Source organism: Diabrotica virgifera, chromosome 3, assembly GCF_917563875.1.
Source record: "Diabrotica virgifera virgifera chromosome 3, PGI_DIABVI_V3a".
Taxonomy (NCBI): Eukaryota; Metazoa; Arthropoda; class Insecta; order Coleoptera; family Chrysomelidae; genus Diabrotica; species Diabrotica virgifera.
Window position 1 is genome coordinate 129,699,077 of NC_065445.1, and position 18,158 is coordinate 129,717,234.

An 18,158-nucleotide genomic window follows, 5' to 3' on the forward strand; every position below is an offset into this window, starting at 1 on the left:
AATCGCGGTTTCCATGGTAATATGCACAATACAAACACAAATATTTTTGTCAAATAAAATGTGTCAAATCAAAACTTACGAGGAATTAACTTTCAAAACTGTTAAAATATAACTGGTAACTATAATTTTAAATAAATAAAAGTATATAAATATTAAGAATATTAAATACCTATATATGTGTATAATATGTATTTTATTTCAATTTTGGCATATAATCTACAAAATAGCACCTAATTTATTTAATTTTGAAGATTGAACTCTTGACAAAAACGCATCCATAGAAAAAGTACAGTGTACAACACGTGAGAAAACGACATATTTCTCCCTCGCTTGATTTGCGGCACTCGCCTCGTACCTCGGCTCGTGCTAACAAACTTCTGCGCTCGTGAGAAATATGTCTTTTTTCTCTCTTGTTGTACAATATATTATTATATTTTTGATAATACTCACGACCCATACTTTGGGTCGTGAGTAATGCCCAAAATTTTTACAAGAGCCGTCTTCTCCATTGTATTATTTGAATAACTAAACCAAAAACAACTCAAATTTGTTTAGGTAGGTACTGTATCAACCAGTATAATTCCTGTATTTTTATTCAATTTTTAATTCAAGCCTTTTTATCACTTTGTTAATGCAGAATAATGCATACGACATATCGTTTCTTTTGTTTATTACATAGGTATAGTTGGAATGTTCACTTTTCATTCAAGTTTATGCTAAATAATTATTTTGTAATAATTTAAAAGTTAAAATAACGAAATTTGGTGAAGATCAATTATTTATATACAGGGTGTTTCATTAATAATTGTCCATATAGTAACTGGAGAAGCCTTAGCACAAAATACGAAGATTTAACCTAAAACACTTAAATAAAATGTGGTTCCTTACTGAGTTACAGGGTGTTTTATCTAAAAATTTAAAAATTATTTTTGCTCAGCATTTTTAAACTATTCGACCTATCCTTTTCATACTTGGCAGGAAGTATAGGTACTGTATAAACTACTAAATTTTGTTAAACAAACGTTTCTGGCTATTGCCAGAGGCGTACGACGGGGGAAAGTGAATGGTTGACCCTTTCCAAATTCTACGCCACTGGCGGAATTGCTATTTTAGTTCAATGTTTGGATTCTCCGATACTTTCTATGAAAATAATATACTCTTCATTCGTAACTATAAAGTCATTAGTTTTCGAGATCTTTGAAGTTAAAAATGAAACGACAAGGTTATTTTGATTAATGTATTGTGTCGCTTCATTTTTAATTTCAAATATCTCGAAAACTAATCATTTTATCGTTACGAATGAAGAGTACATTATTTACATAAAAAGTATTGCAAAATCAAAAAATTACACCAAAATGGCAGTTTCATCAGTGGCGTAGAATTTGGGAAAGGTCAACCAGCCTCTATCCCCTGTCGTACGCCTCTGGTAGTAGCTGGAAACGTTTGTTTATCTTAATTTAGTAGGGCGTACAGTACCTACAATTTCTGCCAAGTATGATAAGGATAGGTCAAATAGTTTTAAAGTACTGGGTACAAATAATTTTTAAATTTTAATCATATGAATCATATCATAAATTAATCAAAATAACTGTGCCGTTTCATATTTAACTTCAAATATCTCGAAAACTAATGATTGTATCGTTACCAATGAAGAGTATATTATTTATGTAGAAAGTATTGGAAAATCTAAAAATGGCACTAAAATAGTAATTCCTCCAGTGGCGTAGAATTTGAGCAGGGTCGACCATTCACTATCCCCTGTCGTACGCCTCTGGTAGTAGCTAGAAACGCTTGTTTATCATAATTTGGTAGGGTGTATAGTAGTCGCACTTTCTGCCAAGTATGAAAAGGATACGTGAAATAGTTTTAAAATGCTGAGCAAAAATAATTTTTAAATTTTTAGATAAAACACCCTGTAACTCAGTAAGGAACCATATTTTATTTAAGTGTTTTAGGTTAAATCTTCGTATTTTGTGCTAAGGTTTCTCCAGTTACTATATGGACAATTATTAATGAAACACCCTGTATATCCAAAGATGTAACAGTTTGCTCTGACTGCTTCCACTCACCCTTTTTCATCTGTCCCAATATTCTACATAATATATGTTGCTGTTGTTACATGGCTTTGTCGACTTATATTAAAATCTTGCAATATCTGTCGATCTTGCAGTTTAACTCCTCTTTCATGTGCCTATCGAGCTGCATTCAGTTATTTATTTACCCATCTGCTTTAACTGGCTTTTCTTATATTCCGTACTGCTTTTTTAGTATATGCTAATATTACTTTGTTTAGCATCTTTCTTCGTCTTACGTTCTCATTTATGTTTTCCTTTATTTGTATTCCTACAACTACTTCCTCGTTTATTGTTGTGAAGTATTATGTTTTCACAAGGTTAATCTTGACAGCTTACAGCAGATAACTCAGCTGTTCAGCATCATATGCAATTACTACTTAATCATCCACAACGATTCACTGGAGCCCGATATTGGATGTCAAATATTTCTTCAAAATCCTTGTAATTTTGACGTTTTCTATACTTCTTCCTTCCATTTTAATAAACACTTCGTTTTCATCATACAGCCCTTTTCTGGATTCTATTGTATCAAAAAATTGTCATTCTCTGAAAATCAATTCTTCAACTAATCCAAGTTTGTACGTTTGTTATTTCCTTCCAAACCTTCTGATACCGATACTGAGCATGATACAGTAATACTTCGTTATTTTATTTTATTCTTTATTTTTTCACCTTTTTACCTACTTCTAGTTTATATCTAGTATTTAAAGTCTTTGGCCACTTATTTCTTATGTTTTTGATTAACATATTAAAACATCTGTCAGATATTTCATGTGACACATATTTTACTACATATTTCATTTGAACATTCAATATTGTTTACTTTACTTGAAAGCATCTAGCGAAGTATATTTATAATAACTAACGTGGCTTTTCATTGGAAGTCAATTTAAAGAAAGACAGTATACTTAAGTAAAAAATAAAGTTAGAAGTTTAAAAACTACTAAAAAATTGTTAGTTTTATGTTGTAGTTCTGAATAGAGTCGCAATATTAGCTGCAGTTCTCTAATGTCTGGTTGCACCAACAAATCTTAAGCTCCAGCTTAGCCCTACTCAGCTTATAGATAGCGCCGCTTTAATTCTCACTTACGTTGCACCATAATTTTCGATTCTTATTTAGGCAATCCACGTGGCAATCCATTGTGGCAAGCTGAAAATTTATCTAAGACGTAATGATGCCACGCGTATGTTTCGTAAGCTGAGCTTAATCTTAAGCTTAAGTTTAAGCTTCAGCTTAAGTCTTAAGCTTAAGATCTGTTGGTGCAACCAGGCATAATAAGTAGCATAAGCTACTTTTCCAACATAGTACTAACTACTTTAGTTCATGTCTGTCAATACCTTCATCTACTTATTCTTTCAATAGGTATATACTTATATTGGCCTATGTTTTTAGGTTCAAGTTCCTATAGTAAGCAACGATAGATGCAAAAGTATGTTTTTGAGAGCCGGTAGACATGAATTCATTCCTGATATTTTTCTCTGTGCGGGATATGAAGGGGGAGGGCAAGATTCATGTCAAGGAGATTCAGGAGGACCTCTGCAGGTAAGAAGAAATAAAAATACATTTTAATAATAATAACAACAAAGAAAACCAATATACATTTTCATCACTAAAAATTACCGACTAGATGAAGAAAAGGGGGTTTGAAGATTTTAAAAGATGATTTCGGTTCATCTATTAAAATTTCCCCGGAATGTTAATATGCCCCTACGGTAACCTATGTAATCTGAGTAAAACCAAATCTTTAATAAGAAACCAAATAATAATTCTGAAGTTATCATTGACTGTCAAAACATCGGACGTATATACACAGATAAAACAATTTTGATTTTAATATACGAGAATAATAACTTTGCAAAGAAACTAATAACCATAGCTTTGACTGTCAACATAAAAATGCGCATGTTTGTATGTTACATGTTACATTTTAGTATCCTCCTATACTGTACATTTGTAGCAATTTTGACTAAGATGATGATGAAAGAGTTGAAGTTTTTGAGCTGTGGCTTTAGTCAACAATCCTGAAAATATCTTACATAGACAGAGTCACTAATGAAGTCTTCCTAAAACTTTTAAAAGAAACAGAACTGAAAAATTAAATAAAAATAGAAAAATTATAATACCTTGGCCAGGTGATGAGAGGAAAAAATACCAGCTTTTGCGGAATATCATACAGGTAAATATTTTAAGAAAGCATAGCGTCGAAAGGAGACAAACGTAATGACTGCGGAATCTCAGACAGTGATTTAATTGTCTGTCTATCCAACATTTTAGACCAGCAGCGAACAGAGTTCAAATAATCATAATGGCAAGTACATAAAGTTAGCGAGTCACTTCTCGCAAATAATATAGCAAGCACAATAGGAATTTGCCGCTTTTTTGCCACTAATTAGTTGTCCAAAAATTAATTTTGCCGCTTTTTATGAACTTAGCGAATCACGACAGCAAAAAAATTTTCAAATTCAAATCGAGTTGGTGCTGAATTTGCTGCTTTTTGCTGCTAACTAGTTGTGGAAAAATTAATTTTGCCGGTTTTTTATTTTTTTTAATATGTATTCAATCAAGTATATTCAAATGGGAAATAAGCCACAATTTTACCTAAAAACGATTTTATTTATATAATTTTAAAATTTATAAAATTTTATAAAATAAAATCATTTTTAGGTAAAATTGTGGCTTATTTCCCATTTGAATATACTTGATTATAAAAATGCCACAAGAAAATAGCTTCAGAACAACATGTATTCAATGTTTCGCTAACTTCATATTATGAACTTAGCGAATCGCAACAGCAAAAAATGTTGCAAATTTGAATCGAGTTGGTGCTGAATTTGCCATTTTTTCCGCTAACTAGTTGTGGAAAAATTCATTTTGCCGCTTTTTTAATTTTTTTATTCAATGTTTCGCTAACTTCATGTGAATTCAGCGAATCACAACAGCGAATAATACCTGAAATTTAAATTGAGTTGGTGCTGAATTTGCCGCTTTTTGCCGTTAATTAATTTTGTCGCTTTATTATTATTTTTTAATATTAGGTATTTAGGGTGGGGGTTTAACTTCATATAGAGTGGAGAATTAGTGCGAAGAAGTTTAATTACTCCTTTATCGTAAGAGATACGAAAAAAAGTTATTTAGATAAAAGTTGCTGCACGGATAGGACCGTAATTTAAAAATATTTTCAAATATACAGGGCTACCCGAATTGACAGGGTGACACAAAATTATGTTTTTATAGGGTACACTGTGTATTTTTAAATTTTGGGATTATCCTGTTTGTTTTCTTTCCTAAAGGTTTTGTAATAATATACGAAGTAGTTTACAAGATAATTACTTTTTTATGTTAATTTGGTAGCAGCATTCACACCCTGCATACTTTTAGTAATTTGACAGAAAAATTTCTATTTATGTTCAAACGATTTTTAATATAGTCTAGTATTGTTAAAAACTCGGAATGAGTTTTATGTTAAAAACTCGGAACGGTTGGTCGAAACTCGGAATGAGTAGGTATTCACTCAACGAAAAAGGTACGTAATATCAATCAAAATGTTAATTCAGACAACAAACGCAATACTTAAAATTTGTCCAATTCTTGGTTTTATTCGGACAACAAAACGATGTTCATCAATTCATTATTTTCGTTCGTTGAGCCAATGTATTACGTTTATTGAATGGATGAACATTCATTATGTATACCATAATATCACTTTATTGGTATTACGAACTCTGTTCACTGAGTCAACGAACACTATTTATTGAAACAACAACGTCGCTTATTGACCGACGAAGACTATTCGTTGTGTCAATAGCAGTGTTATTTCTCCTAACGTATTTCGTTTATTTCTACAATTATTTCCGTTTATTGTTACAATTAATTCCGTTCATTCCCACAATAAATACGGTTTTTCTTACAAGCAATTCTATTCATTCTTACAATCAGTTTCGTTCATTCCTACTATGAACGTATTTTATATTAATAATTACTGAATGCAATAGCCCAATGTATGATATTAATTGATTAATAATAATTTTTAAATCCCCCTTTTTTGTCCTTAACCTAAAGGACTTTACACAGTGTGATTTTTCATATGATTTCACTTATACAGTGTACTGGAATAAGTGTTACACTCCCCCCACCCCCTTATTAATTTATTTATTTTTAGCACATAAACAAAACGCTCGGACAGGCCGATTTTTAAAATAATCAAATTATATTATAACATCAATGTTTCGAACTTTACACGATCCCTCTTCAGGTGACAGGCGCGGCGTAACTTTGATTTTTTTAATGGGAAAGTACGTCATGTGACAGCTTATTTAAAAGCGTTTGAAATAGTGATTCCAAAAATGTATAACACTTTAATCCTTTTTAAGAGCGAAAGTGCAAAATTTCGAACGAATTCTTTTTAAATACATTCATTTTTTTTTGGAATTCTGAGAAAACTAATAAGTATTTTTGAAAAATTTAAACGCAGAATAAAATATTACATTATTACCGAAGGCAGAAAGTCCCTTAGAATAAACAAAAAGTTTCTGTTGAATGGTATGCCTATTTGAAATTAAAAATCATACTAAATTTTCTCTTTTTCACCCCTGTGACTTATTAAAATAATCATTATAGAGGTTCTCAGGAACTTCAGACCCTCGATAATACTGTAATATTTTATTTTAAATTTAAATTTTCAAAAATAATTAGTTTTCTCAGGATTCGAAAAAAATTAATACATTTAAAAAGAATTCGACCGAAATTTCACGATAATAGACACACAAAAACTTCCTTCTACTACGAACTACACTTGAAAACGAAATGCAATTATTATTCGGCACTTCGGTAACACAGAGAAGCTAGGGGTATCACGATAAGGAAAAGCCGTTAACTTTCAAATGGTCAAGCAAAACATTTATTGTCTCAACAACTACGATTATTGTCACAATGACGCATTGATTAAGGGTATTAAATGCAGTAGTAGATTGATTAATGCATTCGTTGTCACAACAATCAAATAACATATATTCAATAATCATATATTACTCTATATTAACAACATTTGTACATTGTTTTAATGAAATCTGTACGTTGTCACGATAAACCAAGGTAATTGCTTGTCATCTACGAAATCAAGAACGTGAGTTGCTGCCAGAATTAACATTATTTATTAAATATACGAAACTAAGTTATTGGCTGAATAAATTGAGTGTTATTGATTAATGTACTCTAGTTATTCTCACAATTATTATTCAATCATTGTGACAATAACCAAATACATTCGTCAATGTCTAAAAGTTCGTTGAAACAACAAATTAAATTGTTGTGACAACGAAATACTATTCAGTAATCACTGTTAGTCAATATTACGAACTAAATTTTTTTGAGTGTTTTCTGAGTTTTTTTAAAAGGAACACCCTGTATTTTAGTATTGTAATGAAATAATATCTAATGGTATTTTTTTATTTTTTAAGCATCCCCTATACCTAACTGCTTTAATTTTTGCTTAATTGTTAATCGCACCAACAATCTTAACTACGTACGTATTTTGACATTTGGCTGAAATGGAGCAAGAAAAGTAAATTTAATAATTTATGAAAGAGCTTATGGTGGAGGTTAAAGAAATAAAGATGGGGCAAAGAGAGTACTTAAAACAAATAGAAGAAATTATGAAAGAAAAGCGAGATATGAGGAATGAAATAAAACGACTTACGAACAAAATAGAAGAGCTAGAGAGGGACAATAGTAAGCAGAATATCACAATCTCAGGGTTGGTCAAGAAAGAGGAAATAACGAAAATTTGAAAGAAAAAGCGAGAAAAGCTGCTTTTCTAGAAAAGCAGCTACAAGTAACAAAATTAAGATAAGAAATGTAAAAAAGGTTAAGGATATTTGTATAGTGGAAATGGAAAACTGTGAAGACAAAATGAAAATTCTTATGCTACAAGTTACGGAACCTAAAATCAAGAATCTTATATATTAGTCCAGACCTGATAAAAAGGAAAAGAAAGTAAAAAAGAAATTGGAAACTTTTACAGAGAAACTAAGAAAGGGAAAACAGATATAATAACAATGTGTATATACAGAACAAGGAAGGAAACTTATTACGGGACGAAGAAAAAAAGAAAGAGAGATGGAGAGAAACGAAAACCCAGGCTAAGAGGAATGGCAGACAATAGGAGAAAACAATATTGAAGTACAGGAACCAATAGAAGAAGAGGTAGAAAAAATCTTAAGCAACATGAAAAATCTTAGTTTCTCTGTAAAAGTTTCTAATTTCTTTTTTACTTATATTTTTTTACTCTTTGTTCATTACTTGCGCTCTTTTATGTTGTCTGATTTTTTTTTACTTTTGCTCGCTGCTCCTTATATGCTACTTTTCCATCAGGTTGCTGTGTTTGTAATTCGTTGCAATTCTTTCTCATAACTGTTTTTTGCACTTTTGGTTCCATCAGCTTTCCTACATCAAATTTTTTAATTCTAGTTTTTTTCTTTTTATTTTTTCCCTTTTCTCTTTCTTTTATCTTGACACCTATCTTGACTAGAAAGTGATTCGAGTCCATGTCTGCTCCTCTACATAATTTTAAATTCTTTATTGCTGTATGATGTGCCTTATCTATAACTACATGATCGTTTTGATTTGTGTATTCCCCATTTGGTGCCATCCAGGTTCCTTTATATATATCCTTGCGCTTGAAACATGTGCTCGTCACTTTCACGTTCCGTTCTTCCGCGAACTCAATTACTCTCCTTCCATTATTATTTGTTATTTCATATTTGCTTTTCCCTCCTACTATTTTTCCGTACCTTATTTCTCTTCCTATTTTGGCATTCATATCCCCCATGAATCCCATGATCATCCTCGTGTTTTGCTTGTTCAGTTTATTGTACTATCTTTCTAATATTTCATAAAATTCATCATTTGAATCTTCCGTCTTCTCCTCTGTTGGTGCATGTACGTTAATTAGTGGGATGTTACTTTTATACTTTATTTCTAGGCAACACATTTTATCGGAAATAGGAACAAACTTCACGATATTTCTCTTCAGTTGGTTCTTTATGAGAAAGCCAACTCCATATATTCTTGTTTCTCCTCCACTTTTAAACAAAATATAATCTACCAGCTCCGAATTTCTTGTTTCCTTTATATGGGTCTCTTTAACTGCTAACACGTCAAGTATGTATTTCTTTGCCTCTATTTCCACTGTTTTTATTGCACCTTCATCATTCATCCCTCGTACGTTCCACGTTCCAAACTTCAAATGATTTTCTTTTATTGCCCTTATTTTTTTCTTATGTAAATACTCTTTGTCTTTGTTCTTTTCGTTATCCTGTTTTTTCTCCATGTAATCCATTGGTGCATCCGTCCTTTGTCAATTGTCTGTTGTTTAATTTGCTGCCTCTACCAATTCGTTCTTTTACTCGTCACAAAACCATTTTGGCCGGTTTACTATTAGTTTCAGATACCCTATCTTAGTTTGATTTCCTCTTTTTTCTCTTCTTTGGCTTTCTGAGCAATGTAGTTCTGAAATTTCTTTTCTTTTTTGTCAGGTCTGGATTCATATATACGATTATTGATCTTAGATTCCGTAACTTGTATTTATTCTTAAGAATTTTCATTTTGTCTTCACAGTTTTCCATTTCCACTATACAAATATCCTTAGTCTTTTTTACATTTGTTATCTTAGTTGTTACTTGTAGCTACTTTTCTAAAAATGTCTCTATTTTTTCTTTTAAGATTTCCTTTTTTTTTTCTCTCTTCCTTAACCAACCCTGAAATTGTGATATTCTGCTTCCTTTTTTCCCTCTCTTGCACTTATATTTTGTTCGTAAGTCCTTTTATTTCCTTACTCATATCTCGGTTTTCTTTCATGATTTCTTCCATTTTTTCTAAGTACTCTTTTTGCCTCTATAAGCTCCTTCATAAATTTTAAAATTTCCTTCTCTTGTTCCATTTCAGCCAAATGTCAAAATACGTACCTAGTAAAGATTATTGGTGCGAATAACATCATCATCATTTTCTTTGCCTTATCCTTATGCGGGGTCGGCTTCCTTAATTGCATTTCTCCACACAATTCTATCCTGCGTCATATCCATATTAATCCCCTTTACCAACATGCCCTGCCTAATCGTCTCCCCTCACGTCTTCTTTGGTCTTCCTCTCCTACTCCTTCCAGGAATCCGCAGTTCAGCTACTCTTCGTATTGGATGATTAACGTCTCGACGTTGAACATGACCAAACCATCTCAACCTATGCTCTCCCATTTTGGCATCCATTGGTGCCACACCTAGACTTCCCCTAATATACTCATTTTTAATTTTATCCTTTCTTGTCACTCCACTCATCCATCTAAGCATTCCCATCTCCGCCACATGCATTCGTTCTTCCTCTTTCTTTTTCACTGTCCAACATTCAGTTCCGTATATCATAGCTGGTCTTATGGTTGTTTTATAGAATTTTCCTTTCAGCTTCATTGGAACTTTTCTGTCACACAACACACCAATCGCTACCTACCACTTCATCCATCCAGCCCAAATTCTTCTGCAGGCATCTCCATCTATTTCTCCATTACTATGTACTACCGATCCCAGGTACTTAAAACTATTGCTTTTTACAATCAGTTCACCATCCAAAGATACCATTTTATTTGTAGTAACTCCATCTTTAAATGACCATTCCAAATACTCTGTCTTTGTCCTACTAAGTTTTAAACCTTTTTCCTCCAGAGCTCGTGTTCACTGTTCCAGTTTTTGTTCTAAGTCTCTTTCTCTATTTCCTACTAACACGACATCATCAGCATACATTAAGCACCATGGAATGTTACCCTGTAGTTTCGCTGTTATCTGGTCCAAAACTAATGAGAATAAATACGGACTAAGCACCGAGCCTTAGTGCTCCTACTTTCACATGAAATTTATCGGTCTCTCTCACACCTGTCCTAACACTAGTCGTTACTTCCTCATACATATCCCTCACAATCTTTACATATGCACCAGGGACTCCTTTCTTGTTGAGTGCCCACCACAGAATCGCTCGAGGAACTCTATTATATGCTTTCTCAAGATCAATGAATACTATATGAGCGTTTGTTTCTTTACTCCTGTATTTTTCTATCAACTGCCTTATAATGAAAATTGCGTCTGTTGTTGATCTGCCCTGCTGGTGCGAATAACAATTAAGCACAAATTAAAGCAGTTAGGTATAGGGAATGCTTAAGAAATAAAAAAGTACCATAAAATATTATTTCATTACAATATTAAAATACAGGGTGTTCCATTTAAGAAAACTCAGTAAATACTCATTCCGTGTTTTAACCAACTCTGTATGCTAAAATTAAACATTTAGCTGTACTAATAATTTTTAACAATATTAGACTATATTAAAAATCGTTTGAACATAAATAGAAATTTTTATGTCAAATTACTACAATTCTACAGGGTGTGAACATTGCTACTACATTAACAAAAAAAAAAAACGTAATTATCTTTTAAACTACTTCGTATAGTATTACAAGACCCTCTAGTTTAGGTAAAAGGCGTAGAAGAGAATTCAAAAATGTAAAAATATAAAGTGTGTTCCAATTAAAAGAACATAAATTTGTGTCACTCTCTCAATACCGGTAGCCCTGTATATTTAAAAATATTTTTAGATTATGACCCTATCCGTGCAGCTTTTACTTAAATAACTTTTTTTCGTATCTCTTACAATAAACGAGTAATTGGACTTCTTCGCACTAATTCCCCACTCTGTATGAAGTTAGCTAAATACCTAATATTAAAAAAGTAATGAAGCGACAAAATTAATTTTTCCACAACTAATTAACGGCAAAAAAGTGGCAAATCTAGCAGCAACTCAATTTAAATTTCAGACATTATTCGCTGTTGTGATTCCCTAAGTTCATGTGAAGTTAGCGAAACATCGAATGTTGAAAAAATAAAAAAGCGCCAAATTTATTTTTCCACAACTATTTAGCGGCAAAAAAGCGGCAAATTCAGCACCAACTCGATTTGAATTTAAAACATTATTTGTTGTTGTGATTTGTAAGTTCATATAAAGTTAGCGAAACATCGAATATTAAAAAAAATAAAAAAGCGGCAAAATTAATTTTTCCACAACTAATTCGCGGCAAAAAAGTGACGTATTCCTATTGTGCTTGCAATATTATTTGCGAGAAGTAATTCGACAACTTTATGTACATCATAATGGCAGCCAACATTCGAAAGAAGATGCCATCTTAAGAAGACGAACAAGAAGAACTTCTTTAATGTCAACAGTAATTTCTACTGGCAGTAGTCAAAATATGAATGTGATTCAGTGGAAGTAGAAGTAGATATCCTTGCAACCGAAGAAAATATATAATAAATTCGATTGGTCCGGAAATCAATAAAAGATAGGCGGGTATATAAAAAATAAAGAATAAAATAATTAATATATAAAAATAAAAATCGCATACGCAATTATTCAAAACATTAAAATGAAGGAGGGAGATTCGAAAATTAATTTTCGATATGAATATTTTACTATTAGATGTAAAATTAAAAAAGTATTGTACAGTATAAAAAAAACCTAGGTAGAAACTCCTTGAGAACAAACATAACAATTTTAACTTTTTTATATTTTTTAGGTAAAAGGAAAAGACGGAAAGTACTTTTTGGCGGGGATCATATCTTGGGGCATAGGATGTGCGGAAGCCAATCTACCAGGAGTATGCACTAGGATATCAAAATTTGTACCATGGATACTTAAAATTGTGACTTAACATAAGTCGGTATTTAGTATTAAAAAAAAAGTTCCTTAAAAATTATTCTCAAATAAAAGAAATAAATGTTTAAAATTTGAAACTATAATTTGGTTAATATTTCAAAATTCTTCTACATAATATAGGGTATAAAATAAATGTAAAATAATTCACTAATGAAAATTCACAAAATTCTCTAATTAATTACTACTGATAAAATAATTGTTATTGTAACACCATAAATGGTTCCATTTTTTTGTGAAGTTTGTTTTTCAGTGATTTCAATCTTACATAAAATTCTTATTTTTTCGCAGACCTGTCCAATGTAAATAGTTTTTATACGTGTTCGACGTGTTTTGTTACATCTTAAATTTTACGTTCTCTGATTGGATGTTATTTGGTTATTATTCGTTTTGGTTTACTTAGAATATTTTTCCCATGTTTGATTCTAAATTTGGAAAAGAAACATGCGAAAACACAAATAGATTCAAAACAAAAAATAGACACCGATAATATTAAAAATTGTCTACTGTCCTCCCAGCTGCCCACTTGAAAATTATTTTAAAAATATGACAAAGCAGAAATGGATATTAAAAGTTATCACAGGTGTTGCCCTGAAATCTTCAGATATAAGCACATAATAAAAAATAGTGAAGTATGACAAAATCATCTGAATTCTTACAAGAATCGGAAATATCATACAGAGACGTAGCGAAAATATCTAACATAATATATTTATAAAGAAGCTATTGCATGAGTCAAGAATGAAAGAGATGTTTAGTAAAAAAGATGAGTATGTCAGGATTTTGTACTATCTCTCGTGTTTATTATACTGGGTTGGGGTAAAATATGGAACCAAGCAAATATCTTTGAAACGAAAAGAGCAATATTTATGAAACTTTGCATGCAAGTACAGTAACGCAAAAGGCATCTGTTGCCATCTGTTGCATTTCATCGGAAATACCCTTAACTTATTTAATTTAAATGGGTCACCCTGTATATCTTTGCGGATTTTAAAAAAACTTGTTATTTTTAATTCATACATACCAAATTTGGTAGAAAAAAATTGTTAAAAAGTGTCTAGATAATTTTTTGTATGAATACAACGTAGTAGGAAATAAACGAGTACCATCTATAGCTGTACTGTAGACTAAAATTGTTGTGTACATACACTGCATGACTTATTTGAATTTAATATAGTAGGTAAAACTGTTACTGAACTAATTGACAGAAATAAGTTGTACCTATTAAAAATAGTTCATTTAAATGAAAAAGATCGTATTGAAATATTAATGATAATCGGTTATGGTGAATTTTAATTTTTTGGAAGTGAATTTTCCAAATCGATGGATTGGACGTAGAGGATTCATAGAGTGGCCCGCTCGTCCTCCGGACCTCAACCCGTTAAGATTTTTTTTTCTTTGGGGTTATCTAAAATCACGTGTTTACGATAGGCGACCAACATGCTTGCAGGATTTGAGGCAAAGAATAATTGATGAATGTGAACTAATACTTGGAGGCTTGCACGTTGTGAGGAGGTGAACAGCAAACATTTTCAACGTTTGAAATTATTTTTTTTATTTTTAATATCATTTGTCTAACGTAAATAAATTAACCTATTTTTTAGATGGAAAGAGATGTATTTCTTGTTTTAATAATTTTTTCTTCCATCTTGGTATGTATGAATTAAAAATAACAAGTTATTTTAAAATCTGCAAAAACATACAGGCTGTCCCATTTAAAGTAAATAAGTTAAGGGTATTTCCGGTGAAACCGGAAGTGGAGTAGTAACAAAAAATACGGCAACAGATTCCTTTTGCGTCACTGTACTTGCATGGAAAGTTTCATAAATATTGTTCTTTTCGTTTCAAAGATAATTGCTTGGTTCCATACTTTATCCCAACTGTGTATACATGTAATGGAAAGCTATTCAGGGACTTTAAAGAATTATAAATCGTAGAATGCTGCATACTGGGAATATGATATGAAATTAAAATGCAAAAAAATAAAAACACAACCGATCAGTAAGAAAAATATCGACAACATACAATATACAATTTAGTGTTAATAATGTAGCTTTCCCCATAGATGACAAAATAACACATTTAGGATGTGTATCTTAAAATATAGACTAGGAACACTTAAGAGAAATAAGATCAAGAGCCATGTTAAAAATAAGATACATAAAGTACTCTGTAATCACTCCCTTAACAGCTCTACCCAAATAAGGATTCTGAGATATTATGTACTTTCGACTTTGCTTAGGAAGCAGAGGCATTGACTCTCACAGACGCATCAGATTGAGATGTGGTCCTATCGACGCATGCTTAGAGCCCAGTAAAAATATCATCTATCTAATGCCATCTTAACAACGCATCGGTGATGAACAAAAATACCTCATAACAATCAAATGTAGAAAATTGGAATACTTTGGACTCATCTTGGGATATGAGAAGTACCACCTGCTGCAGCTTATTTTGCAGAAGAAAGTAGAAGGTCTAAGGTCGGCAGGAGACAGAAGAATATTATAGATGCGAAACCTACGATATCAACAGGTTTATTCAGAGCGGCAACAGATTGAACAATGTAGTCCAATATGGCACTGTACATAAAGGATATGTACATAAAGTATAAGTGCTATAACAACAACAAGAAAAGACATTTTGAATAAAGTACAATATGAAATTTAAATGATATGTGTTATTAAAACTGCTTTGGATAATTTTTGAACTGAGTATATTAAACGGAGTTTTATAACCACGCGTTATACCATTTTGTAGATTCTTAAAAGATAAATACATATAGGTACCTATAAGCATAAGTAATTTTCCATTAGATAAAAGAACCTCTAATGAAGTAACGAGGCATATTCTTAACAATGCACTGTTTATAAATTCATTTGCAGTTATTGTTTATCATATAGCTTAAAAGGATTGTCTTTGATATGATTGACAATACTCTTGTTATACAGTTTTTTGTTATTATCATTCAACATAATTTTGCCTTTATTTTTTACTTATAGTTTTCTCTATAAATTTCATCTTGGGTCATACCAATATCAATCCCCGTTACTGATATATCCTGCCTAAGCGTCTTCACCCCAGTCTTTTTGGTTTTTGGTCTTATTCTTCTACTCCTACCAGGAACCCACAGAGAAGCAATTGGTCATATTTGGTAAATATGGTTTCGACGTTGAACATCACCAAACCATCTTAACCTATACTCATTCTTAATTTTATTCCTTTTTGTCACTCCACTTATTAAGCATTTTTATCACCACATGATTTCGTTGTTGCTACTTCTTTTAACTGCCAAAAATTTTCAAAAAATTTTGCCTTTAGATGCATTGGAATTTTTCTGTCACACAACAGACCATTTGCTTTCTTCCGGTTCATTCATCCAACCTTAATTATTCTGCATGCATCTCCCGCTATTTCCCCATTACTCTGTAATACCGATCCTATGTAGGTACTTTTTTATACATTATTTTAGGGGACATCCATAACCTACGTCGTTGAGAAGAGGGAGGGAAGGGGGCTTGCCTATTTCGACGAAATACGACAGCGGGTGGGGGGGGGTATGAGTGCACATTCGACGTCGTTTAATATATTGGTATATTTAAATTTGTCGCTATTGTCTCTATAAATATAATTTTTTACTAGCTTTTACCAACATTAAAGTATCAGATATTCATAAATTCATATAAAAACATATAGTTTTTGAAATGAAATTGAAAATAAAACAAAACGTTTACGAATAAATTCACCTTTGTTAAAATTAAAAAGAATTCTCTTATAGATACTTTTATCGCATACGTTTCGTTTTTATCAGTCACAGCCTTAAAATAATATTAGGTTGCACTTTTGTACAGGACAACAAACAATAAGACATTTTTCTTTGGGTTTAAACAAGCGCTTCTATATATACAGAACAACGTCTGGAAGCAAACAATATTAAATTGTTAATTCATTTATGTGCTGCATACTGTGTGTGAAAAAATAGTTCTGAAAGAATGGTAGGGGAGCCCAAGCGGGGATTTTTGCAGTTACTCGAGCGCGTCAGATTATGATATGGGGAGAAACCTGGTACCCTGCAGATGTACCTCTACCACATATTGGCTCTTAACACAGGGGATTTCGTTAAGGGGGACCCGAAAAAAAATCTATCCTTAAAAATACTAGAAATTGTCAGATTAAGATAAGGTATGTAAGTTAAGTACATGCAAAAGAGTGTATATTTCAAAAATTTGACGATTTGACGTAAGGAAATGATTTGATAATTTGACGTAAGGAAATAGGCGAGTCAAAAATTTTCACAAAATAAAAGCGAATATTTCGCGAAATGAACGTCAGATCGAAAAACTAAAAATTACGTTTTCAATATTTTTCAAAAATCTATCGAATGATATCAAACTTGACACTCCCGGAGAGGGGTGGGGGGTAAATTTAAAATTTTAAATACAAATCTCGCGATCTTTCGCAAAATAAACATCAGATCGAAAATCTGCAAAATACACTTATTCAATATTTTTGAAAAATCTATCGAATGGTACCAAGCACGACCCCCGAAGGAGGTGGGGTGGGGGTCACTTTAAAATCTTAAATAGTAGCCCCAAATTTTTATTGCAGCTTTGGATTCTTTACGTAAAAATAGGCAACTTTTATTCGAAACATTGTTTCGAATTATGGATAGATGGCGCTATAATCGGAAAAACTATTGTTGGAAATGGAAAATTAAATTAAAAAATGGCAAGTCTCCGCTAAAATGGAAAATTTTACTTAACTTTTTTTGGTTTTAGGACCTAATAATCACAACCCAATAGGTCCCCACAGCACTCGAGTGACTGCGCATTTAGCATACTTTGCTTCCCTACCAGAATGAATGGGAAATAAAATATTGTGTTCTTTTTAGTTAGTAAGTCGTATTTATTCTTAGAGAAGATTTATACGCAAAATCTTTGTCCAATGCTATTTAAATGCATTCATTTTTTTCGAATACTCAGAAAACTAATAAAAATTTTTGAAAAATTTAAATGCAGATTGAGAGATTACTTAATGAGAGCCAACAGTTTCTGAAACCATCTACAATGTTTAGTTTAATAAGTTACAGGGATAAAAAAAGACAATATTTAGTATGATTTTTAAGTTCAAAAATTTCATTCAAAAGAAACATTTTGTTTATTCTAAGGGACTTTCAGCCCTCGGTAATAATGTAATCTTTCAGTCTGCGTATATATTTTTCAAGTATAGGTATTTATTAGTTTTCTCAGGATTCGAAAAAAGAATGCATTTAAATAGCATTGGACCAAGATTTTGCGCCTACCCCCTTAATTGTTCTTGTTATGATACATTCGCAAATAAAG

General features: G+C 31.7%; 1 protein-coding gene across 2 annotated transcripts in view; it reads left to right on the forward strand.

Moving 5' to 3' along the window:
• The window catches only part of LOC114337315 (serine proteinase stubble), a 578,368-nt gene extending 565,469 nt beyond the window's left edge, over nucleotides 1-12,899 (forward strand). For both annotated transcript variants that reach the window (XM_050645522.1, XM_050645521.1), the window contains exons 12-13: nucleotides 3,469-3,618; nucleotides 12,683-12,899. In XM_050645522.1, the coding sequence (XP_050501479.1) occupies nucleotides 3,469-3,618; nucleotides 12,683-12,817 (285 nt within the window). In that variant the 3' untranslated portion in view covers nucleotides 12,818-12,899. The remainder of the gene's footprint in view (nucleotides 1-3,468; nucleotides 3,619-12,682) is intronic.
• Nucleotides 12,900-18,158: the final 5,259 nt, after the last annotated feature.